Raw genomic sequence first — 26,683 nt, 5'->3', positions numbered from 1 at the left:
CTTTCTACAAGCCAACTTGTGGAAAGGTTCAAGCTACCAATAAAATTGTTACAGTTCTGATGAAGTTCAGCAGATTTAAGGCACTTTTTTGTGTAGCTTTGAGTAGCAGCTTTTAAGTTCTTCAAGAGCAAAGCAACGGGCATATACTTAACCCCTACTAGCCCAATTATTAACAGAAGTTATCATCACCAAACATCCAGCAAAAAGACTGAAAAATACCTTTCAATCGGTGAGTTAAAAACACTTAACAGAATCGTATTCTCCGCCAGTCTCCCAGGAACATGTAATCTTCAGACATTTACAATGGCTTTTCCAAGACTTTCTCCCTTTAACATTCCAATGAAAGCCATTGGCACATTCTCAGATCCTTCAGTAACTTGTTCATGGCACTTTCACTTTGCCCTGTCAAAAGTAAGACAGGAAATTGCTGAGTTTTCATTCCCCAGATGCCTAGTTTTTACCATCTTCTGGGGACTAAATTGCAACCAGATTTTCTCCAGCTTGTACGTTTCATCTGAAACATGCAAGCTGGCATGCACCAGGGTAACTAAAACTAGGTAGGCTGTTGTGAGGATCAGCTTTTGTTGCACAGCTTTCTACTTGGAGTCATAACAAGGAGCAAAAGTCACTGCTATAAAAACACACCGAGACAGATACACTGCTACTTGGTCCCCGAAGAATGGATAGGTAGGGGATTATTGCCACAAAGCCAGACCTGTCTCTACCTGTAGGGAAGTATGGAACTGCAAACCCAAATGGTCACAAGCTGAGCCATCCCAAATCCCCATGTTTGTAAAAGCTAGAGCCTCTTAGCCTTTAGTGTTCACACCCACAAGCTTTTCACAGCCATGAATCAAGTGTTAAACTCAGCATCCATTTAGAAAAATAAAATTTCAGAAATTCCCCACTAAGTCCCTTTAAAGCCCAGCTCTCAATTCCATAAAAACATCCATTCTTGTCAGTAATTTCAGCACACCACTACAATGGAAATCCTTGCTCATACCACAAATAGAAGGAGACTTCTGAATGAGAAATAGAGGCACTGCTCTAAATATGACTCTTCATTGCCAGAGAAGTGTTTTGAATTACTCTGGAAGCATCTTTTTTCAAAGCCTACATGTCTTCAGGAATATATCTAAGTCCACAAGGCAAAGTACAAACAAAGCAGAAGGGATCAGGCATGTTCACTATGGTTTGAGTGACCCCAAAAGGCTCAAAAATTCAATCAGGTGGAAGCAAAGTATCACACTGGGACCTCACCTCAACAGTTAGGACAAGAGAACGCTTGCAAAGAGGCAAGCTGTGATGTGAGTACACCTTACATAAAACTACCCCTTCCTCCCTTATCTCCACAACCCATTTTAGCAGCGCTTTCAGACTTTCCTCCCAGCAGTTATTCCAGTGGGTCACAATAAACCGTTCCATTCAAAGGTCTTTGAAGATCACTGGAACCTGCATGGAAGGCCCTGCAAGAGAAAGGAACCATCACACCATCTGTAATATCAGTTTCATTTAAAATAAGACCCAATGTATAAAGTGATATTTTAGCCAGTAAAGACTGCTGAATCACTGTTCCAGCCAGAAGCAACTGCTGTTTTTTCCAAACAGAATTTCCAGAGCAAAAACCCAAGGATTCATGGACAGGCAGCCACCCAGGGAAACAAAGGCCTGATCCATAAGGCTGTGGGACCAAACACCCAACAATTCTGAAAATAGTTTCATTTAGAAGTGGCCTGAGCTTCACCTGAGGGGCTTTAGCTGAATCCTGGAAATCCTATTTTGACAGCTTGTTTGATAGCCTGCCAAGCTCTCATGCTCTTCCTAAATCTCAAAAAAAGTTATACACATTAAAAAACAGCTCCCTCAATCATAAAAATGTGTGATAGACTCTCCACTCTCAAAAGCCTGTCCCATTTTCAAACTAATGTGGGAGTCCAAAGCCAGTCAGTTGTCAAAGAGAATTCAGACCTCCCATTCCTTCTAGAAGGCAAATCCGGAAAACTTGGTGCTATTGAAAGTCAATCATTCATCTCAGCCACACTTCCCAGCAGTTCCACCAGTAGCTGAAATCTTAGGGGAAAAAACCCCAAAGCCTAAGATGCCTCATCTAAAAACCCAAGGGAAATCCATCCTCTCATCTGAAAGTACATACTGCGTAAATGGCATCATGCCACACACCTGTCTTCTACTGATCTGTATCTGCTTAGAGCCCTGGGGAGTGCTGTTTTCAGTAGTTCAGTCTCCTTCATTTCTAATCAGCTGATGTTCTCCATCTGATATGAGTGTGCACAACGGAGGATGAGTGCATGCACACACAGGGAGTGTGGCCACACTCCCACTGTCCCAGAGCAGCGGCAGCGGTTAGTCACCCAAATGTACACACGTACATATATTCAAACGGCATATGGAAACAACCAATAAAATGTCAAGAGACACCTATTACGTCTTTCTTTCTGCCATCACTGAACAGGAAATAAATTTAGTCACAGGAAAGCAGGCACAGCGTCATAGTACTGAGAGATGGCTCCACAGACTGCAATCCTTCCATTTCTTCCTCTGGTTGATAGCAGTACTGGCAAATTCTCCACCCACCTACAAGAACAAGAGCATATGCAGTGTTACAGACAATAAAGTGTGGCATTGACTGCCAGAACCTGCCAACCTTGCATTGTTGCACCAACAGGTTCAATTAAGAGGTGAAGAGGTGAGTTCCACTACTCCAAAGACTTGGTGGTTGCAGAAACACTTACACTTAGTCAACACCTGTGAGGGCTAGATCTCACTGTTCTAAAAATTAGTTATGGACACAGGGAATCAGTCTGAATTCCAAATCTGCTTCTTCACAAAGCTTGGATTGGAAGCATCGGGCAGGACTTGCCCTTAGTTCCCTTCTCCTAAGAAGCACCCACCACCTCTGCTTTTCCCCCACAGCGTTCTGCACTTTTACCTCTTCACACCATGCTGATGTCAAGTTTTTACTTAATGATTCTCTTCTTCCAAATAGAGATACGCTTGTGCTCAGAAGCTTTTAATGGAGAAAAGCTGTGAGAAAATTTACTGCTGTGGAGGGCTCTGCACAAAAATTGGAAGTGAGAAGGAAGGGAATGGATGTGATCATAAAACCTATTTAAGACCTTAGCAGCACAGGACATGAATTTTGGAAGGGTAAGGCAAAGCAACCAGGAGTTCCTGCTGCAGGGGCAAGCGCTTTGCCCTGGCACCTTGTGCTCACATTGATTGTCAGGACAAGGCAAGTGTGTTGCAATCCACACAGAACTACAGTGCCATTGCCCATGGGTTGTTGAAAGACCTATTAAAGGGGTGATGATGGATGCCCTTTAAACCAAGTAGCTAACCAGAGAATTTTAGGCCAGTGTCTCAGCTAATACCCCTGCGCTATATTGTCAGGTATAATGCATACATTAGTTGTACTAGAAAATTCAAAAAGCCAGCACTTGTGTACTGGCTTGAGGGTGAACTGACACTGTTTGACTGCATCCGTACTGTTAAACTCTCTTAGCCTCCAAAACAGGATGATCACATTCAAACAGCCTGTTGAGAACAGCCCACAGTCCCCATAAACCCCAGCCGTACTTAGGAGAGCTCAGAAGCCACTCCTCCGATTTTACAAGTGTGCCTCGCAACTGTTGTGTTTACAGGTACTGGTGTAGCCACCTAGATCAGGTAAGGTGGGGCTGTCCACACTCAGCCCCTTCCAGCAACAGCAGAGAACTGCCTGTGGTCCAAGGTGGGGCCAGGAGTGGACTGGAGCTCTCTCTGTTCAGCATCAGGTAAATGTTCACTGTGACCCTCACCTCCATGGTCAAAGGATTATGACAGACCAGGGACTCATGACAGTATGTGTCATACTTTCCAGAGAGTGAAGGTGAGCTTCTCTCTCTCCATTCACAAACAAGGCCAACAGTCCAGCTTTGCCTTTGCACCTTTGTTCTGCTACTGCCCAAGTCAGCTGCAGAAGTAAGTGTGGGAAGTGAACAGGAGAGCAGCACACTTGTGGAGGCCATTTCTCAGCTAGATGGTACTCCATAATAAGTTCCTGGTGTAGTCTTCAATTAGATATATACAGTACTGAGTTCCTGCTATAGCTTAAGGAAAATGATGGTCTACTCAGGGCAGGACCCTCTCTCTGAACTCACATTGTCAAGGGAACAGTCAGAGCCATCAGAATCTTTATGCAGTGCTTCATCCAGAGATGTAACAGTCTTGTAATTAAAGGCTTATTCTTTTCAGATAAGCAACCTTGTCATCTGAGCTAGCACAGCCAACCACTTTGCAACCCTGCAAGGAAAGAGGAAAAACATTTCCAAATAACCCCTTACAACACAGGCTGACACTTGGAGAGTGCTGCACCCTTAGAGTACTCGCCACACAAGTTTCTGAGCTCTAGGAAACATTTTAACTAGCTTTGCTATGACATCAGCAGCTTGTCCCATCTCAAGACCTTACAGTAAGGCATGCCTTCAGGATGCTTACCCTTCTGATCACCCATGACCTTGTTCCCCTGTCTCCCAGGCGAGCCTTCTGAGGAGCAAGTATGAGCAATTCAAGCCACTCACCCCAGTTTTAGCAATCTGCCCCACCACAGGGCCCACAGCGCCAGCTGCAGCATTAACCAGCACCGTCTCTCCTGGCTTCATCTTGCAGACCTCCAGCAGACCAAAACATGCTGTGAAGAAAGGAATAAAAGTGAGGAATAAAAGATACCAGACACAGAGATGCAACTTGACCACACTGAATTAAAATATCGTCACAACCAGAACAAGATTCAGTTTTTCTGATTCTTTATAAAATAAAAAAATTAACCCAAACTTCTTAATCTGGCTTTTTTACAGTCATCCCAGAAAAAAACCCAGATACACTACTGGGAAACAGTATGTTATGGCAGAAGTCTGCTTTAGGTGAAAACAGCTTTCTAGCTGGAAGAGAAACACATAGAACTCTAAGGTGGCAAGTCAGTTACACACTGGAAAAGAGAGTAAATGCAAGCTAGACAGAGGTCAGTAGCCAGCTGGCATCTATCAGATTGAGGCAAAGATTAAATGATACTCATCACAAATCAAAGCTGGCAGAAAAAATGGTGGCAAAACCTTGCTGAACTGATGGACATGCTGCTCCTGGAGACTGGATGAACGGTAATCGGTTTTAGGAACCACTTCAGCTCAGGCATGTTTCACTGATGGCATAAGTACTGAATGACATCAGGCTCTGCAAGCTTCCTGAAGCAATTTGATCAACTGGAACAGAATCCAAACAAACTTTTCTTCTAACTTCTAAATTCAAGCTTAGAGCTTCCCACGTGGTCCAAACTGAAAGGGTGAACTGAATCCATCTAGCAGCTGTCTGGGAAAAGATGCATGAAATTTGAGAAGTTCTACATCACACACAATACTGCAATCATTTTGAAAGTCTTCCATGTCAACAAGACTGACCAAGTCCAGATCTCCTAATACAACCTACAGAGAAAGAGAGAAGAAACATAAGAAGATGACAGACACTGCAGCAGCAAGCAGGAGTTCTGAAGCACTGCAGCTCTGTCTGCTGCAGTGCAATTTAAAGGACCTCTATTTTTGTCACAATATGACAGCTGTCTTTTGCCATTTGGGGGGCAATTCTGGAAATATGGTGACAGCAGAAGAGCCCAAACAGGAAAAGCAGACTACTCCAGGTGCCAGTGAAGTCTGAGTCTTTCTACTGAGGTTAATTCAGATTAAACTGGATTCTTTCCAGCCCCTCCTGGATTCTCTTCCTATCTTATTACAACTTCTGAAGCAGAATGATAACATAAAGTCGGTCATGGAGAGAAACCCTCTAAGACTGGATTTGAAGTTTTAGAAGACAGGCAGTCTTTATTACAGCGCTGGGAGCACGGGGGAATGTTTCCCCCAAGCGTGCTCTGCGAGTTACTCGAGGATACACGTTATACGCAGCAGAGTACCTGCACATTGCTAGTACATTACATACGCATTTCCATTCACACACAGGGCTGGTTACGAGTTTCTCGCCTCTAATGCGAACCGGCGTGCACCCTCCGATAGCGCTGCTGGAGTTTGTCACCACCTGCACGTGCTCCCCAGGCCGGGGTTTGCCCTCCCTCGGGGGGGCTCTTTGGGTCGGAGGTCACGATCTCCCACCACCACAGCTGCCTTTGTCCCACTTTCAACCAGCTTCCTGTGGGTTGCAGCGCTCCATCAGCCTGTCCCCTCTTGCAGCCAGACCTCCCTCCCTCCCTCGGAGGCTTCTTTCTGCAGAGCTTCAGATAACGGCACTCTTTTCGCCATCCACTGTCTTTCTCATCCTTCCCCGGGCTCGCTCCCTTGATGGGAAGTCCCTTCATCTGTCACTTTTAACAGCTGTAGAGGGGGGGGGTCAGATTGCCCCAAACCTTAGGCACAGGTTTGTTTAACATACAGCTAAACACTGAATCAGAGTTTTGTAATTCAGGAGTTCAGACATCTTGTCCCTCATATGGCAAAAGTCTTTCAACGTAATCCTGAGCAGATCGAAAGGTTAAGGCCTTTTGCTGAGCCAGCAACCTTCCCTTAACAGAATACTTTGGCATAAATGCATATACAGTGGTATCTACACAGTGGCATCATTCAGCTCCCCACCGCCACCACCACCTTTTTTCTTGAGGCTTTGAATTTTTTCAAAATCAAAAGCCTCACTTAGATCAGATAACTGTAATATTACGTCATGTTACAACATAGTTTTCCAGGGAGGTTCCATTTTATATAGCTACATGCTATGAACAATACTACAATGATTGTTATAACAATTACAGTTTGCAAGAGATTAGCTAGCCATCTTCTTATTAACCACCCACCTAATTCTTGAAGCAGCTCATCAAGCCAGATTCCTTCTGCTGTTTCCTATAATTCTCATCTGGCCTTTGCAAAACTTTGCATCTCCTCAAGATGTTTCTGGAGACCCTCAGTGTCATGTGGGATATGTGAACAGCAGTGTTCAGTGTCTACTTTTAAGTACTCACATACTCCATGTTCTTTGGCTAGTAATAAATTTAACACTATCTGATTCTCTAAAGTATTTTTGGTATTTGCTTGTACTTGTTTATCTATCAGTTTGAATGCTCTTTCAGTTGCTTTAGCTAGTGTTTCAACTTGCCGTGTTAAACTTTCTAGCAAGTATCTATTCTCCAGTGCCATCAAGCTTGGTAAAATCAAGTTCTCAAGTCCCCAGATCACTAGTACAAAAGTGGAGGGTCCATGCTATGGCTCTTCTGCATTTTGAGCTCTTTTAATTTTTCCTCAATATTTAGATTTGACTGATTTCTCTCTCCGTGTGGGGCACAAGGTCAGTAAACCTAAGGTTACTGGTCGAGTTATTTTTGTAAGCTCTGGTCTAATTGTCCAATATCCATCTCCACTTGCCCATACTAAAAGTCTTGGAGCAGAGAGTGCTGGGGAACAAGATTTTTGTTGATTTTGATTTTGCTTACAGGTATTCATTACGCAGAATCCCTCTTGAAAAATCATAGTTTTGCTTTATTAATAACCTTAGTGCAGTTCCATTCCAGCAGGGTCACACTATACATGGTTTAAAACACCATTGAACATACGAGATGCACTTTATTGCCCTTCAGTTTGTTTAGACCATGTTTTGAGGACCTCTAAGTTTTCACATCCTGGCAGGCTGATTTTACTTCCTTTGGTAGTCTTTTCTATACAGAATTTTAAGTTGCACTATATCAGTGCTTCCTGAAGCGATTCCTAAATCTAGGGGTTGTGAATTGAGCAGAGACTCACCAGTTCCTGGTGAAAACAGAGTTTTATTTCCTTTGATCAATGGATCTTGAAGGACTTTGCTTCCTTGCTGTTGACACTGGCCCCTTCTGTCAAGGAAATAAGATACCGCAGCTTTGCAGGCCTTGTCGGTGACATTATCTACCCATTCAAAATTGAACACTGCAAGGTACTGGGTCTCCCACAGCCTGAGGTACAGGAACGCAAGCAGTGATGCTAGTCAGATTTCTCATTCTTCCGAACCCTTGCACCAGTTTCCTAACCAAATTTTCCTGTATTTCACTTAGGCTTATTCTGATCAATAGCAGGATGAACAAAACTTGTTAGTAACTACTTAAATAGAAAACACTATACTGTGCTACAAATGCCTATACCTGTTGATTTAACAATTTATATATAATTCTCTGTTGTCTCATTGAACTTCATTCATTAATCCTGTTTCGTTATTTTATTCATTTGAGAGGGGCCAGCTGTTCTGCTGTCCATGATGGAGCTAGTTGAATTCTTAAATAATGTATCCAGGGTCCTTTGCCCCAAACCTTGACTGCTATACAGGTTGTTAAAAGCATTTGATGTGGTCCTTTCCACTTTTCTGTTAGAGGTTCCGCATTCCATGACTTGATATACACCTAATCTCCAGGCTGGAAAGGATGAGCCAGTGTATTGAGTTCTAAGGGTCTACTTGTTGTCATGTACTTCTGACGTTCCTGCAAAACATTCCCTAAAGACACTAATAAGTTTTCAAAATTAATTCCCCCATTATATGAATATCACAAGGTGTATGTGAAGCCTGATAGGGCCGTCTATACAATTCCTATGGGCTCAAATTATCCTTCCCTTAAGGCTGGTTTCTTATTCTTAATAATGCCAGAGGCAGTGCCTGAACCCAAGTCATAGATGTTTCCCAACAAATTTTTCCTCGTTGTTGTTTAAGAGCACAGTGCATACGCTCCACTTTACTGCTAGATTGTGGTCTGTATGGAGTGGGGTAGTCCCAGGTTATGAACAAAATTTTACTCAACTGTTTTATGATTCCAGCCAATAAAATGGGACCCATTAGCTGATGACGTTCCTAAAGGTATACCAAACTGGTGAATAATTTCTTTTAACAGGATTTTAGCTACCTCCCTTGCCTTGTTGGTTCAACAAGGGAAAGCTTCAGGTCATTCAGTGAAGGTATTGAGTAAAACCAAAATGTATCAATATCCTTCTCTTCTGGGTAATTCAGTGAAATCTCTTTGTCAATAGTCTCCAGGAGAATTTCCTACCTTAGTCACCACAATGATCAGCTTACTAGTAGTATTTGGATTGTTTCTAAGACATATTTCACACCTCCCTGTAATGGATCTGATAATCTCTGCCATGGCTCTATTTATGATTGTCTTCCAGAGGTTTTTCACTAAATTTCGAGTTCCTCAGTGTATGTTCTTATGCATGTCCTGGGCTATCTCTCTCATTACTATAGGTGAAACAATTGTTCTGTGGCTGTAACTGCCCATTCCTTTACCCATTCTTTGGCCTGCAACTTAGTTACTAACTTACTATCCTTTTTATCATATTTTAACAGTGCATCTGGCAGGACTATTTCCTTTTCAGGTAATAGAGTTAGGATACCTTTTTCTGCAGCTGCCTTTGCAGCCATATCTGCCAATTGGTTTCCTAATTGCAGAGAAGTTTTACCTGCCTGATGTGTTTTGCAATGCATAATTGCAGCTGCCACTGGTTTTTGAATGCTCTTTAATAATTCCTGGATCTGAGGTGCATGTTTGATCACAGTTCCTTGAGCAGATAATAGTCCTCTGTCTTTCTTAAATAGGTTCATGTGCATGAACCACTCCAAAGGCATACTATGAATCTGTCCGTACGTGGGCTCATTTCCCTTCGCTCAGGTCCAGTGCCCTGGTAAGGGCAATCATTTCGGCTTCCGGAGCAGAGACTTCTGGGGGTAAAGCTTGTGATTCTGTTACCTTGTCAATAGTAGTTACAGCATATCCAGGTAATTGCTTTCCCTCTTGGACATAGCTGCTGCCATCAGTATACAGCTCCCAATCTGGTTCTTCTAATGGAGCAGCCTTGAGACCTGGTCAGCTGGAGTAGGCTTCCTCTAATAGTCCGCAAACAATCAAGTTCTGGGGTTCCTTCCGTGTGGTCAGCCAAAAGGAACACAGCAGGGTTAATAACTGAAGTAGTTTTAAGACGTATGTCATTTTGTTCTACTAATACCACTCGATATTTTAACATTCAGCTAGGGGCCAGCCAATGTCCTCCTTTTTGTTCTAATACCGTGATTACCACATGTGGTACATACACAGTAATCTTCTGCCCCACGGTGAACTTATGGGCCTCCTGAATCACTAGTACAGCTGCTGTTACTGCTTTAAGGCATCCAGGCCATCTCAAGATCACATAATCCAGCTGTTTGGAGAAATAAGCTACAGCTCACTGCTGAGGCCCTAAAAACCGCGCCAGAACTCCCCAGGCAATACCTTTTCCCTCATGGGTAAAAAGTTCAAAAACTCTTTGCTAATTCAGGTAATCCCAATGCGGGGGCCTCCACCAGAGCTCACTTCAGCCACTTGAAAACAGCTTTTCCATCCTCTTCTGTCCAGTCAGTATACCCACTGTGGGAAGTTTTCAACAGTTCCTGCAGAGGGATCACGAACAATCCGTAATTTGCTGTCTGAAGGCGACACCACCTGCCCACGCTGAGAAATGCCCGTAACTCCTTGAGAGCTTTAGGCTCCAGGAGGTGGCAAACAGCCTCTTTCTGTCCAGACCCCAATTGACCTTTCAGGATTTCAAACCCCAAATACATAACTGAATCCTGGATAATTTGAGCCTTATCCTTTGACACTTGATATCCACTAATTCCCAAGGAACTAAAAGGTTTAGGGTCAGGGAAAGACTCGGTTCCCTAGTTTCTGCTGCAATCAGAGTATCGTCCACAGATTGTAGCACTGTTCCCTGATTGTTTTCTTTTCTCCAAATTTCTAACACTTTTGCCAATTGATTTCCAAAGATTGTTGGGCTATTTTTAAAGCCTTGTGGTAAAACTGTCCAAGTGTATTGCATTTTCCTTCTTCTTTCTGGGTTATCCCATTCAAAAGCAAAAAGCTCCTGATTTCCGATGTCCAGGGCAATACAGAGAAAGGTAGCCTTTAAATCTAAGACTGTAAACCATCCCTGTTCCCCTGTAAGGGTTGTTAACAATGTGTACAGATTTGCTACTACAGGGTAAATATCTTGAATTATTTGATTTATTGCTCTTAAATCCTGCACCAATTGGTAATCTTTACTGTTGGCCTTTTTGAATGGCAAAATAGGGCTGCTGTACGTCGACTTGCATTCCACCAACAAGTTGTACTTCAAGAATTTCTGAATTATCAGTACCAACCCATTCCTAACTTCTAGTTTTAGGGGATATAATTTAATTCTTACCAGGGATGATCCAGGCTTTAAGTCAATCCTTACTGCTTTTGCCCTTTTGTATTTTCCTAGGACCTCTCCAGCCCATGCAATAGGAATCACAGCATCTTCAGCCTCCCGGGCTATCTTGTTCCTTTCAGGGGACATATCCTGTAACAACAAAGCTGCTGCCTCAAGATATTTAGTTTCTAGAATTAAAATTTCTGTTTCCCCCCTTTTAAATCAGATTTCTGCTTCCAGTCTTTCAAGTAGATCTCTCCTTAGTAATGGTTTTGGAGAATCTGGAAAATATAAAAACTGATGAGTAACCCACTGTTTTCCCAACTTCATTGTTAAAGGTTTAAAAACTGGCTATTTCACAGGTCCCTGGCGCACCAACAATGTTTATGTTCTTATGGCTTAGATCCCCTTCTAAAGTGTTCAGAACAGAGTAAGTAGCCCCAGCATCTACCAAAACCTCAATTTCTTGATTTCCCAGAAGCAGAGGTTCTTCTAGGAGAGACTCCTCCAGTTCCCCTCATTCCTGGCTTACTGGGAGCAAGGTTGCAGCGGGGGTCCGACTCTTAAGAGGACACTTCTGTTTCCAGTGTCCACCCCTTTTGCACTATGCGCACTGATTATCACCTAGCCAAGACCCAGGCCAGGGACTGCCTCTTGGTGGCCCACCCTGTCCAAGGCCCCTTCCTCTGATCCTAGTATTTTCCTCCAATACCACCACCAGTCTAGTATTTACTCTTTCCTTTCAACCGTCTCTATTTCTATATGCAATCCAAGCAACATGCAACAACCTTCCCCAATCTCGAGCATCATTTCCTTGTCATTTTTTAAATTTTCTTCTAATATCATCTGGGGACTGCCCCACAAATAGAGGGACTAATTGACTTTGTCCCTCTTCTGATTCAGGGTCAATATTTGTATATTTGCAGGTTACCTCCTTCATTCTATTCAGGAAATCTGTGGGGACTCTTTCCTATCTTGCCTAACCTCACGCAATTTAGACATGTTTATTGCCTTAGGCACAGCATTTCAAATTCCAAACAAAATCCATTTCTGATATTGAGTCAAAATTTGCCTGAGTCTGTTAATATTCTAGTTCCAGTTCAGATCAACAGAAGGCAAATGATGCTCCACAGTTCCTTGTAAGGTTCCTGAGTTAACCTGAGCTTCCACATGTATTCTAGCTGCTCGATGAGTCATCTCCTTCTCAGTACTACCAAACAAAACCTGCATTATCACTTCTATACTCTTCCAGTCTGGATCCTGTGTTTTAACCATCATTTCAAACACACTAGCCACTTTCTTGGAGTCATCCATGTAATTTCCAGAGGTTGCTTACTGGTTATCCAAGACTGTTATTGAAAATGGGACCCTGACTGTAATGGGTCCTTCACTTCCCACGGCCTGGCACAAGGGAGCCTGTGTAACTTCTGTTTGGCCCATGTTTGACCTGCTACTGGGCTAAAACCTTCTGCCCCCAGCCCTTATCCACTCTCCTGATCACTACCCATTAGTGTTTCCCTGCTTCGCCAGGCCCATCATCTCTAGGTCTAAAATGTCTCTCAGGAGCATTCATTGATTCAGTATCATCCTCCTCCTCTTGTTCATATAAACATCTCTGTCCTAGCCAACAAGCAGAACAGCACCTTTCCAAAGACCTGTTCTTATCCTCTTCCAAAGCTAAGACAAAAGGATCACTGGGAGCTAAATTTATACCATGCTCTTTTTGCCATTCAGGGTGGTTCTTTAAAGTGAAAAACAAATCAGCATATATATGAAACTTCATCTGACTTCATTTCTCGCCTTAAAAACAGCATCAGCTATAACATTGTATTATACTTCCAAGTGCCGTTCATCGGCCATTTTTCCTTGTCATCCATTTTATACAACGGCCACCACTGCCTACAGTATTTAAGTAGGTTGCTTTTAGTTAACATTTCCCCCAGAGCAATCCCCTGTTTGTTTCCAGTGTCCCAAAATATATCCCAATGGAGATTTGTGTAAAATACGCCTTTTAGACTGACGGGTGCCCATTTTCTTTTATTGTGCTTAAAATCTTATAACAATATACATGTATATAAATATATTCAGAGTGCGCTATATCAGACAGAAATATATATATATATATATACACTTATGTATGTCAGGCAGAAATTTTACCAGACAGATTATTTCCAGGAAAGCCCTCAATAACCCAGCTCAGCGGGGTTTTCAGCTCGCCTTATGGGCAGGTATCCCAGCCCAGAAATAATGCCTTACATCTTACCAGGGAACTTTGCTTTGGAGCCTTTGGTCCGGGGATCAGAGGTCTTCCCTGAGAATCCCTAACAACTGGTGCCAGCTGGAATTCCTGTGATCCCACAGATCCGCTGATGCTCAATAGCAGTGTCCCATCTGGGTCACCAGAAAATGAAACCATAGTGTTGTTCATGGAGAGAAACCCTCTAAGACTGGATTTGAAGTTTTAGAAGACAGGCAGTCTTTATTACAGCGCTGGGAGCACGGGGGAATGTTTCCCCCAAGCGTGCTCTGCGAGTTACTCGAGGATACACGTTATACGCAGCAGAGTACCTGCACATTGCTAGTACATTACATACGCATTTCCATTCACACACAGGGCTGGTTACGAGTTTCTCGCCTCTAATGCGAACCGGCGTGCACCCTCCGATAGCGCTGCTGGAGTTTGTCACCACCTGCACGTGCTCCCCAGGCCGGGGTTTGCCCTCCCTCGGGGGGGCTCTTTGGGTCGGAGGTCACGATCTCCCACCACCACAGCTGCCTTTGTCCCACTTTCAACCAGCTTCCTGTGGGTTGCAGCGCTCCATCAGCCTGTCCCCTCTTGCAGCCAGACCTCCCTCCCTCCCTCGGAGGCTTCTTTCTGCAGAGCTTCAGATAACGGCACTCTTTTCGCCATCCACTGTCTTTCTCGTCCTTCCCCGGGCTCGCTCCCTTGATGGGAAGTCCCTTCACCTGTCACTTTTAACAGCTGTAGAGGGGGGGGGGTCAGATTGCCCCAAACCTTGGGCACAGGTTTGTTTAACATACAGCTAAACACTGAATCAGAGTTTTGTAATTCAGGAGTTCAGACATCTTGTCCCTCATATGGCAAAAGTCTTTCAACGTAATCCTGAGCAGATCGAAAGGTTAAGGCCTTTTGCTGAGCCAGCAACCTTCCCTTAACAGAATACTTTGGCATAAATGCATATACAGTGGTATCTACACAGTGGCATCAAGAGGCACCATAATCTCCAAGGCAAATCTCTGATCTAGAGGATGGGCCAAACTTCAGGCCCTTCACAGGGTAAAGGCATTCAGAAGCACACTTTTTTTTATCAGAGTGACCAGACAACACGCTGGTGGAATGAGATGAGGGGGGAAAGGTCATACAGGTAGGCAGAAACATCCTGCACAGCAAAATCCAGGGGATAGTTGCCTTTGCATCTCCAAACTCACCCTGGCATGCCAACCACCCCAACGGTCAGAGATTTGGGGAGTGATTCCAGCCAACTGGAAGGAAGGAGTTGTAGGTCTTTCCCATCAGAGATGAAATGAGTCCTCCAGCCACAACAAAGGCCCCCACGGTGAAAGCAGGATTCTTGCTCTTTACAATCTTGTTTAAAAGAAGAAACAAACAAAAAAAAAATAATAATACCTTGTCAGAGACAAGGTATTACTGGCTCTTTCCTCCTTTATTCCTGTTGCCCTGTGGTGCAGGGGAAAAGAAGTATTTCATGTCAGGACATCTAGCCCATACCTACAGATGCTGAAGGCTTCAGATGTCTTTTCTAGAATGTCCACAATCTCCCATCACGAGGGGGATATTTGACAAGATGATTCTAGACTCAGCCCTGCCCACAACAAATCCAATGCTCCCACATGGATGCTGACTTTTTTTTTACTAACACTGGTCTGGTATGAATTCAGGCTAGGTTTCTGTGAGTTAGAAGGCAGGAAAGGGGATGCGGGATTAAAGGGTGGAAAAGAAGGAAGTCACAGTTAGGTTGTAACAAGCAGTTCCCTTCTCAGACACCTGCACCTCATTTAAATGTTGAAGATTCTGAAGATGGAACCTCTTGAGGTAACAAAACCAGACGGAAAGCAGTATCTAAGAATAGGGAGAAGTTCATACTTGCTGTGTCTCTATTCCAGATGAAAATTCAACTCTCTTAGCCCAACAGGAAAACTACATCGGGAAGGGGTAGGTAAGCAGCTTTGAAATGGTGGAAACAGTTGGCCTTTGTTCAGAAGACTTGGTTGGTTGTTCATTTTTCCCAACTCTCAGTGTTACTGCAGGGAAACACAAGAGTCAAAGGCCACAGAGGTTTCTGGGAAGAAACCTGGAGGCAGCACAGCAGGGACAAGCTGAAAAAGGCAAACATCTGTGTAGCTAAATTACCACAACCTCAGGAAAGGATGGATTTAAGGTTAGATAACTGTTTGGCTAGAGCTGTATCTTAGGTGATGATGAGGTATTCTCAACTGGGGTAGGCAGCATGCATGGTTTAGGGCATGCAATTACTAGCACATCAGATTTTAAAATATGAAGCTGACATGGCAAGTAAAATAGTCAGACCTTCATACCTCTGCTTGTAAAAATTTCTCTTATTATTGCCAAAAATAACATATAGTTTGTATCAGAGGACTTAATGCTCTCCAAGAAGGCAAAAGAGGCTCTTAGGGAAAAACACATTCTAACCAATTACAGATAAGAATACAGAATTGCGTGAGTATGTAAACTCAAGCCAAGAATAGTCAGTGCAGGCTGCAGATGTCTCAAATGTCAGTACATTCCTTTGAGATCTGCATGTGTATGGATAACAAGAACTGAAGCTCTTATCTGGCAAGCTGTGTGCCTATCATTATGCCCCCTTCCTTCATGTCTCTTTGACTGTAACACAGGCAGAGATGGTTTACTGTAAGCAACTTTAATGTTGTTCCAGATACACTATGAAGTAGTAGCTGACCTGGAAAGACAGCATAAATAGTGATCTTGAACAGATTGCAAAGAGCTTGCCATTGTAATGACATACCTGGATGCTTCCCCTAGCCAGCTACTTGAGCACCCTGTCTTGACCAAATACAAGGGTCACAGTAGCACTAATCTTCCCAGCATGGTCCACCACTACAAGAAGGCTGAGACTTCAAAGAACTATCTCTGACACCAATGTCCACCAGGCTTCTTCCTGTCTCCCTGTGCTTGAACTACCACCTACCCATTAATATGGGCATATCAGCAATTTCCTACTCAGAATATGTATCCTCACATACAAGCAGCTACTGCAACAGGGCTGCAGTCTCATTTGACCCCATCGCACTCCAGTGGAAGAAACATGACAAGGAACAACAGCAGGGTCCAAGAAAAGTCTAGGGCTGCAGCCCTGTTATCCCAATGCCTGGCTAAATCTGGCACAGCTCCATACTGGGAGTCGTGTAATTTACACAAGTTTTATCAAAAGCAGACAAAGGCACCAGGGACTCTGGCATCAGGGGGTGCTCCCAGTACGTGTTGTTTTGAGGTTTAAGTGGGGGTTCAAATGAGGTATCTTAGCCAGCAATTTAAAAAGAAGAAAAATACCTCATGTAAGTATCAACACTGAGAAACACCTATTTAAGCAGCAACTCTGCAACAAAAGACAAGGCAAATTCCTGGGCATTAGCAGTGCAGTAAAGCATAGTTTCCACAAGTCAGTCTTTCAACAAAAGCAACAGGAATTCCTGACAGCTCAAAACCCCTATATTCATTCCATCATCCTTTAGGGAAAAAACTACCAGAAGCCACTACTATGTTCATCAGCTTTGTCTGGATCATTGCTGTGCTGTTACAGAAGACACTTTCTGTAGTGTCTCTTTAGGAGGCTAGCTTCTTCTCAACCCCATTTTTCTTTACCTGTCTCCTCTCTCCCCAGAAGGCTCAAGAGGCCAGCCCCTATAAGCAAATCACTAACTTACTTCGACCCCTATATAAAATGCCTTCCCATGGTCCAGCCAGCAGAGGGCGGTAAGAAACCTTGCCACCGGTCAAATAAAACCACAACTGTGGCTGCTGTAACAAAGCATTAGGCTCTTTTCTAGGTAGCCTAATCCACCTTTACTGTCTCTAATACCACTACTTCTTGTGAAAGACATCGCTAAACAAATTTTAATTTAAATTCTCATTCACACAGCAGTTTCAGCTGTTCATCTCCACCTAAAAATACTTTCCATTGCCTGTGCTGCAGTGGTCTAGCTAATACAAGCTAGAAATATATTCAGATATAAATATTTTCCCATTATTCAGAGTAAGCAGGAAGCATAATCAAGGCAATGTAACATAACAAGAAAGGCCATCTCCTTTAACAGTGTTGCTCTAATATGAAGTTTTGCCTTTTCTTGTAGTAGGAATTAAAATGGGAAGGAGGAAATGACTCCATGATTTTAAATACCCACAGGCATGAAATATTTAAGTGCATCTGAACACTATAGAAGTGTACATGCTACACAAACACTTGAAAGTATATATATGAAGAAATCACCTTTCAAACCTTTAAGTTGTAAACAGAACTAGTACTTCAATGCAATTTCTTTGGCACACCTGCTAAACTGGAGTAGATTTTGTAAAGGACAAGTGGTGGGGTGAGGTTCAAGACAGCATGGTATTGAATGCCCATGTGAAGTCAAAAATCAAGGTTCATTCTTTTATCAACAACTCTTGCATATAATAACTTACCATATTCCCTACCCTTTTCAAAAGAGAGGAACACAGGATGTGCATTTCTTTCTCTTTTTATTCATTCTCTCTTGCTGTCACAACAGGTCAAATATAACAGACAAGCACTGGGGTAAAAAAAATAGATGTTGAATATGGATAGCAGTCTTGACTCGTTGCTTCTTAAAATGAAAGACTGACTTCATTGCCAAAGCTTCCAAGATGCAGGCTCACTCCCACCCCAGTCATTCTCCTCTCCCCTGGCACTATCCTCAATACCTTCCCTATCAGCATGGAAAACTCCGATGAAAACCTACTCCCAGAGGCTGATATCTTGCCCAGCTTTCTCCAAAGGATGAAGTATATGAAAAGGATGAAGTATATGAAAAGCTTTCACCAGTGAAGCATGTTTGGGTTCTACTACAGTTACCTTGTTTCCTCTGTGTCATGGTTCACATCTCTCTTTCTAAATTAAACAAATTCTGTTTCCTTGTGGTGGTCAGTTTCAGGGGCCTATTGCTTCGGCAATTTTCTCCAGTAAGCTTTATTTGCAAACACATTCTAATGCCTTTGCTACCGAGCACCATGTGTGATTAGGCACTGTGAGACTGTGAAAAGCATGCTGCAGCTGCTGCTGCTTGAGTTAGAAGAGCTCAGACGCTGTTTCTAAGGGTATTATTGGAAGTCAAGTGCCTTAAAACCCAGCAAACCCATCAGCACACATGTTCCTAAGCATTCGCCTTTCTCTGCCTAAGGTGCATGGCTTGTCACAAGCTGTGCTAACCCATTTTTGAAAATCCAAGCCAGAGAAACATACAAACAGTTCTACAGACGGACAGCCGTTCCTCATCAATCAACAAACTCTGGAAAAAAACCCAGGTGGCACTCCTCTCACCTCCATCCTTTAGGTTTGACAGCTCTATCTTTTCCAAGGTCAAAGTCGCTGGTTTTGGGGAAACCCTCAAAATGCTTCTTCAGAACCCACACCTTGGCATTCACCATCCTGCACAGCAAACAGCACAGCCAAAGAGATGCCCAACAGTGCTGGGCTGCTCATGAGGGCTAGTTTAGATTTCACAAAGCAGAACGGTATCTTGATAACATGCCATCACACAAGACAGCCTTTGCTTGCATCCTGTGGCAGTATTGCCAGATCAAGAAAACATTTGAAAAGTCCTTTCATTGTCCAAACAACCCACAGCTTCCTATCACCTGCTGGACTGCCCTGACTGCTGGCAGCAAGCCCTAGTGTGTGAAGTCAGCCCCAGGAAGATGTACAGCTCCCGCTCTAAAGAAACTGAAGAGGGAAAATTTACTAGTTTAAGGAGATTAAAAAAAAATCCTGGAAGGAAAAAAACCCAAACACTTAAACTTACTCTTGTGTCCCAGTTACATGGGATGAGTACTGAACCTGAACTTCGACAGGTTTTTTTACAGTGCAAGTGAGAAATACAAAGGAAAGAAAGACCTTTTTTTGTGACACCCTGCTGAAAGAAAACGCTTCTCCAGTTGCTAAGCTAAGGGCTTGGAGCTAGGAGCATATTGTCACCAGCATTTTCCATACAGGATGGAAACAAATTACTTGCATTTGTTTTACCCTTACAGACCCTTTTTCCTTCCTATAAGCAAGCACATGAATAAGGCCAAAGAAAAATAAGTTTATACTTAGAGCAGGCTGGTGGGAAACCATGCCTTCTGCTGACAAGGTCAGTCAATAACCTTCTGCATTTGACTCAGTGGCTGGAGTCCCCCAGCCACACAGACCTCCTAAAAGGTGAAGATATCTGCTTTTATCAACAGAGCAGGTACTGCCTTCAGTCCACTTCCCCAGGAGCAAGTGTAAACCCCTAGTAAACTTAGTACAGAGCACACCCAACGTGATTCACCTTTCTCCTATTAAGATCTGAGATCATCCACACAGAGCACTCAGCTCTGCCCAGCCATTTGCATAGGAATGCTCTACAATATGCCAAACCAAATACAACTAAAACCCACAGTTCTAGAAACCACAAAATACTGGAGTCTGGAGACTAAGATTATCTCCCAGAGCATCCATTTCTTCAAATCGTATTTTACCAGTCCAGCCCTAAAACTCTTATAGAGTTCTGCCACTGAAGAAAACATATATAATTAAAAATTAACATAAAATTCACAGGTCAGTCTGTTGCCTAAACTCCCTAATTACTGAACTCTGATTTAGTTAAACAAACCTGTGCCTAAGGTTTGGGGCAATCTGACCCCCCCCCTCTACAGCTGTTAAAAGTGACAGATGAAGGGACTTCCCATCAAGGGAGTGAGCCCGGGGAAGGATGAGAAAGACAGTGGATGGCGAAAAGAGTGCCGTTATCTGAAGCTCTGCAGAAAGAAGCCTCCGAGGGAGGGAGGGAGGTCTGGCTGCAAGAGGGGACAGGCTGATGGAGCGCTGCAACCCACAGGAAGCTGGTTGAAAGTGGGACAAAGGCAGCTGTGGTGGTGGGAGATCATGACCTCCGACCCAAAGAGCCCCCCCGAGGGAGGGCAAACCCCGGCCTGGGGAGCACGTGCAGGTGGTGACAAACTCCAGCAGCGCTATCGGAGGGTGCACGCCGGTTCGCATTAGAGGCAAGAAACTCGTAACCAGCCCTGTGTGTGAATGGAAATGCGTATGTAATGTACTAGGAATGTGCAGGTACTCTGCTGCGTATAACGTGTATCCTCGAGTAACTTGGTTACGTGTACATGTCAGGAGGAAGTATCTCCCATGCACCTAGTGCTGCGATAAACCAATGTCGGCTTTCTAAACTATCAACGGATTTGGAGAGTTTTCCTGGTTACGATTTTTGGAAAGAGAATTTGGTGACACAGGTGGGACTTGCTCTCTGGAATCTCAACGGACCAGAGGAGTCATAAGGACTCCAAGCACACACCAGAGTGTTTTCAAGGAGTGTCTCTAATTCCCTGGCCAGGTGAGTTGCTATGACAGCTCCCTCTAATATTAACAATATTGGTCATAAATACTTAGGTTGCTTACAAGTAGGTTGTATTGGAGAGTGGGTAGAGTCCCACCAGAATATCTGAATACATGTTGTTAAGCTGTTGGTATTGTGGAGGCAGCCTGGGCTGCAGTGATCATGCACTGGTGAAGTTTTGCAATTCTGATAGGTCAGATGAAGACTAAATTCAGGATCCTGAATTTCAGGGAAGCAAAACTCCAGATGTTCAAGGAGTTAGTCAAGAGGACCCTCTGGGAAACTGCCCTCAGGGACAAGGCAAGCAGAAGAGAGCTGGCAATTCTTTAAGGATGTTTTCCACAGAGTGCAAGAGCTCTCAGTCTCCAGGTGTAAGAAATCAGGGAAGGATGGCAAGAGACCAGCAGGGCTGAGTCAACACCTACCGGTCAAACTAAAGGGCAAGAAGGAAATGCACAGGCAGTGGAAGCAGGGATAGGTATCCTGTGAAGAGTGTAGGGATGTTGCCCAGTTGTGTAGGGATGGGGGGAGGAAGGCCAAAGTGCAGCTGGAGCTGAACTTGTTAAGGGATGCAAGGGATAACAAGGAGGGCTTCTATCGGTGTGTCAGCCAGAAAAGGAAGGTCACAGAAAGCGTACCCCCTTTGACGAATGTGACTGGCAAGCTGGTAGAACAGATGAGGATAAGGCTGAGATGCTGAACGACTCTTCCGCCTCAGTCTTCGCTGGCAATCTCCCCCAAGGCAGGGACTGGGGGGAGCAAAGCCCCTCCCGCTGTAAGAGAAGATCAGGTTCGTGAGCACCCAAGGAACCTGAACATACATAAGTCTATGGGATCTGATGAGATACATCCCAGAGTCCTGAGGGAAGTGGCTGACGTAGTTGCCAAGCCACTCTCTATCATATTTGAAAAGTCATGGCAGTCAGGTAAGTCCCTGGTGACTGGAAAAAGGGAAACGCTGCACCCATTGTTAAAAAGGGTAGAAAGGATGACCCTGGCAACTACTGACCTCACCTCTGTGCCTGGGAAAATCGTGGAACAGACTTCCCTAGAAATCTGTGGTACGGCACGTGGAGGACAGGAAGGTGATGCGAGACAGCCAGCATGGCTTCACCAAGGGCAAGTCCAGCCTGATCAACCCAGTGGCCTTCTACGGTGGAGTGACTACATCAGTGGACAAGGGAAGAGCTACGGATGTCATCTATCCAGATTTCTGTAAGGCCCTTGACACAGTCCCCCACAACACCCTTCTCTCTAAATTGGTGAGAGATGGATTTGATTGGTGGACTGTTCAGTGGATGGCCACATCCAGAGGGTAGACAGCTTAATGTCTAGGTGGAGACTGGTGACAAGTGGTGTCCCTCAGGGTTCTGTACTGGGACTAGTACTGTTTAATTTCTTCAACAATGACAGACAGTGGGATCAAGTGCATGCTCAGCCAGTCTGCAGATGACACCAAGTTGAGTGGTGCGGCTGATGCCCCTGGTACAGGATGCCATCCAGAGGCACCTGGACAAGCTGGAGAAGTGGCCCCATGAGAAAGTCATCAGGTTCAACAAGACCAAGTGCAAGAAGGTCCTGCATGTGGGTCAGGGCAACCCCTAGTATCAGCACAGGCTGGGGATGCAGGGACTGAGAGCAGGCCTGCAGAGAAGGGCTTGGGGGTACTGGTGGACGAAAAGCTGGGCATGAGCTGGCAATGTGTGTTTGCAGCCCAGAAAGCCAACTGTATCTTGGGCTGCATCACAAGCAACATGCCCAGCAGGTCAAGAGAGGAGATTCTGCCCCTCTACTCCATTCTGCTGAGATCGCATCTGGAGCACTTCCAGCTCAAGAGTCTTCAGCACAGGAAAGACATGGACCAGTTGGAGCAGGTCCAGAGGAGGGCCACAAAAATGATCAGAGGGCTGGAGCACCACTCCTATGAGGAAAGGCTGGGAGACTTGGGGTGGTTCAGCCTGGAGAAGAGAAGACTCTGGGGAGACCTTATTGTGGCCTTTCAGTACTTACAGGGGGCTTATCAGAAAGATGAGGACAGGTGTTTCACTGATAGCACAAGGGGTAATGGTTTAAAAATAGAAGAGGGTAGATTCAGACCAGATATAAGGAAGAAAATTTTTACAATGAAAGTGGTGAAACACATTGCCCATAGAGGTGGCAGATGCCCCATCCCTGCAAGCATTCAGGGTCAGGTTGGAAGGGGCTCTGAGCAACCTGACCTAGCTGAAGATGTCCCAGCTAATTGCAGAGGGGGTTGGGCTACGTGACTTTAAAGGTCCCTTTCAACGCGAACTATTCTATGATCTTTCCCTCCTGCTTTCTTCCTTCCCTCCATCTATATGCTTGCTTGCTTGCTTGCTCCCTGGGAAAATGTTCTCCTGTGTCTCATATAGCCCATATTATCTACCATCAAGGCACCTGCAGGGCTTCTCTTTCAACCCTTTTCCTGTATGCCAAATGTGGTTTGAGAATTGCACCCTTGCAGACAACATTCACTTCAAATGAAAGGCATACACATATAGCTTGCACAGCATGGACCTTCCTCCCCTATAAAAGCAGAAACACGGTCCCTCGCTCAAATTCATATCCAGCACAGCACAAGAAAACTTGGGAGAATTAAAGCAAAGATTACATCCATCACAGCAGTTTAAAACACTGTATCTGCGGGATTGAAAAAAAAATATCCTCGAGCTCCCCACCACATCACATGTTCTTAGCCTGCCTGCCTTTCCTCCAGTGCTTTGTGAAGATCAGCACCTCTCCATGTGTGCAAGATGGAGAGCTGTCACAGTGAATCTCAGAGGGAAGCTTCACGGAAGCTTTGCGCGTTTTTTACAGAGACAGCTCTTCTCCAGTGTTCCGGTTTCTCTGACTAAAGCTTTTCCCATGTGAGAACCCCAAGCACACACCAACCTGCCGCCCTTGTGTACTGAGGAAGATTGCCAGACTTTTAGGGTCCCACCTGTCCTCCAGAACCCTTCTTTCAAAGGCTGTAAACCCTAATGGGAATATCAGCTCAAGAGGGACAGGCTCCAGCAGATACAAACCTTCAACGCCACAAGGAGAATGAAGTATCATCTCACAAGGAGACTGCAGTATCACCACAAAAGAAATGACATCCAGTGAGTATTCAGCTTGTCTAGATTAGAAATTTACTTTAGCCTCAGTTACCTGACAGAAGGAAGGTCTGAATTTCTAAACTGCCTGCTTAATATTTTGTCTGGTATTTAACCTTTGTTCTTGGTGCCATTCTCAAACTGCAAGATTACTGAATTTCAATATGCTAATCAAGCTTTCAATAACTTACAGGATTTGCCAGTTCACCTGTGGTCCCAAATTTCCCAGGAAACTGAGTCATAAACTGCATTAGTTGATCTTGGATGCTACTGATTGGTGCAAAGAAAGTTGTACCTGCTGTAGGTTGAGACAGGCATGGTTTTTCACGGGAAGAACATTTAAGCAAATAAAGCTACACAGACACAGCAAAGAATCAGATAGGAACAGGTCACTGACACAATTTCTCGTAGTATCCTCACAGCCAAACTGGTGAGATGAATTGGTGCATAAGTAGGTTTGAAGGTACAGGATTGCAGGATTGTACTCAGTGGGACAAAGCCCAGTTGGCAGCCCATTATTAGTAACCTCCCTCAGCGGTCATGTTGGGCGCCATAATGTTTGATGCCCTTACAAAAGACCCGGACACTCATGACCTGGGAGGACAGAGACTTTTCCACCACCCTGAACTCAGACCCAGCTGCATCCAGAGCACTGTGCTGAGTTCTCAGCTCCCCAGTACGTGAAAGTCACTGACATACTTGAGTAAGCCCAGTCACCAAGATGATGAAGGGATTGGAAAATGTTACAGATCTGGAAAAACCTGAGAGAAATGGCTTTGTTTAGCCTCCAGAAACAAATGCTGTGGGAAGACTACAGCTGCCTAGTGTGGATAACTGGCTAGCTGAAAAGGGTCACATAGACATAGTCCAGCTGGCTGGACAAAAATGCACATCACTCTCAGCTTATCTGAAGTAAAGCAAAAATACACTGTCTTTGACTGTTTTTGTTACACAATAACAGGAAGATTTCGGTGGGAAAAGAATGTTGCAGGTGGGAACAGATAACTACAGAAGAGAAACTAGGGGCGGGCTTGGTATTTAGGCAACTAACCAATAATGAGCTTAACTTTTGTAATATGTATGAGCTAATTATAGCAAGGCATAAAAGGTGACTGTAAGGTACAATAAACGAAGTCTGCTGATCACTCATATTGAGTGACTGTGTCTTCCCTCCGTCGCAACAGCTTAGTAAGACAGTATAAAGAAAATAGAAACCAGCTCATCTGAGGGGGGTGTGCAGCTACAGGGTAAGAGATGATGAATGCAGTTTGGAAGACAGTCTTTTCCAATGATAATGGAAAGTTGTGGGATTCCCCCACCCACCCAAACCATGGCAGGTTCACATATTGGAACAGGTTGCCTGAAGAGATTATGGAATCTCCATTTTTCAAAATGTATACAACTTCACATGCCTGTGAGCAATCTGACCTATCTGGTCTGGCTTTGGTCACGTGTACAGACTACATGACTTCCCCAAATCCCTACCAACCTAATCTGTGACTATATAATGGCAACCAGCACTCTGAATTCATAATTAGCTCTTGGTACAACAGGTGCTTATTTCATAGGAAAAGCTGTGGGCATGAACTCCTTAAGAATGAAATCACTGTTAGGAACAAGTTACAATTTCATATTTATCATTATTTGTTTTACTTATTCTTTAATGCAGGTTTCTAGAAGATACTCTTCAAAATACCTACAGAAGCAGAAAACACTCATGGGAGACTTATTCAGGACATACATGCCCTAACTTCTTTCACCAGAACTGAGTTCCGAGAAGAAAAAAAGAACAGTTATCTCCCCTGAACCAAGAACCAACAGCACTATAGCATGATATAGCAAAAAACCCCACCAACATCAAAAAAAACAACCCTTACAATACTTGTCTACCCAAAAGGCTTAGTGTTAAATCCCATAAAAGAAAAAGAATCAGGCATCGCTTTACCAAAATAGAACACCATCTTTCATGTATCTGCTGTGACTATGCTTTCAGACTTTGGAGATTCTAGTGAACACTGGTGAGTTCCAAATATGCCACCTCTTTCTGAACTGACTACATCATTAATTTTGCGCTTTACTAAAACAAAAAATTACTAAAATTTTCCAAATTCCTAAAATATTCCTTTCACAAACCAGTGAAGCTATACTATATATTTACCTTTGCAGAATGTGTACTTGCGGCTTCAGAGGTAGGAAAGGTATGAGATATATTTGGTATAACTCATATTATGGTATAATAATACCGCAAATTCTCCTAACTAGCTGCTAAAAAATACCCTGTCCTTCCTCAAACCACATACTATATTCATTCAACACGCTAAATGCATGCCGAGTAGCTGCAACACTTTTTTCTATTCCTTAAAATTTAACACAATCATTGAAATAGCACATCTTACCATTTTGCCAAAGGAAGCACCCAATTTTTAGGGCCTATGAGGTCAAAGCTACGACATAACCACTTAAGAAAGGATGAAATTACTCTCTCTTTCATGTCACATGCAAATAAGAGAACATACACTACTATAGCAGATAGTCTCACATCTGAAGCGTGTGGTGGTGTTTTTTTTTTTTTTTTAATTTTCAATTTTCTTCTTTCAGGCTGCAGTTAGCCCGCATGGAAAAGGGGTAGCTGCAGCAGGTACAGCACTGACTACTCAGCTGCCAGCTCCATCAGCCACAAAATGAGAATCATTTCGGCCCTTTGAAGGGCAAACCGGTGCCATCTGCAGC

At 43.9% G+C, this 26,683-nt stretch overlaps 1 protein-coding gene across 1 annotated transcript; it reads right to left on the bottom strand.

Moving 5' to 3' along the window:
- Positions 1 to 252: 252 nt before the first annotated feature.
- On the bottom strand, positions 253 to 18,891 carry PTGR1 (prostaglandin reductase 1). Its single transcript, XM_055791320.1, is given in 14 exon segments — positions 253 to 395; positions 1,330 to 1,469; positions 2,492 to 2,547; positions 2,549 to 2,592; positions 4,158 to 4,239; positions 4,241 to 4,299; positions 4,578 to 4,687; positions 5,172 to 5,179; positions 14,658 to 14,769; positions 14,772 to 14,815; positions 16,042 to 16,101; positions 16,780 to 16,825; positions 18,785 to 18,821; positions 18,823 to 18,891. Coding segments are annotated over 14 exon segments (972 nt in total). The 3' UTR covers positions 253 to 290.
- Positions 18,892 to 26,683: the final 7,792 nt, after the last annotated feature.

Source organism: Falco peregrinus, chromosome Z (genome assembly GCF_023634155.1).
Source record: "Falco peregrinus isolate bFalPer1 chromosome Z, bFalPer1.pri, whole genome shotgun sequence".
Lineage (NCBI taxonomy): Eukaryota > Metazoa > Chordata > Aves > Falconiformes > Falconidae > Falco > Falco peregrinus.
Note: the sequence above shows the minus strand (reverse complement) of the source record. Positions and strands in the feature narration are given on the sequence as shown.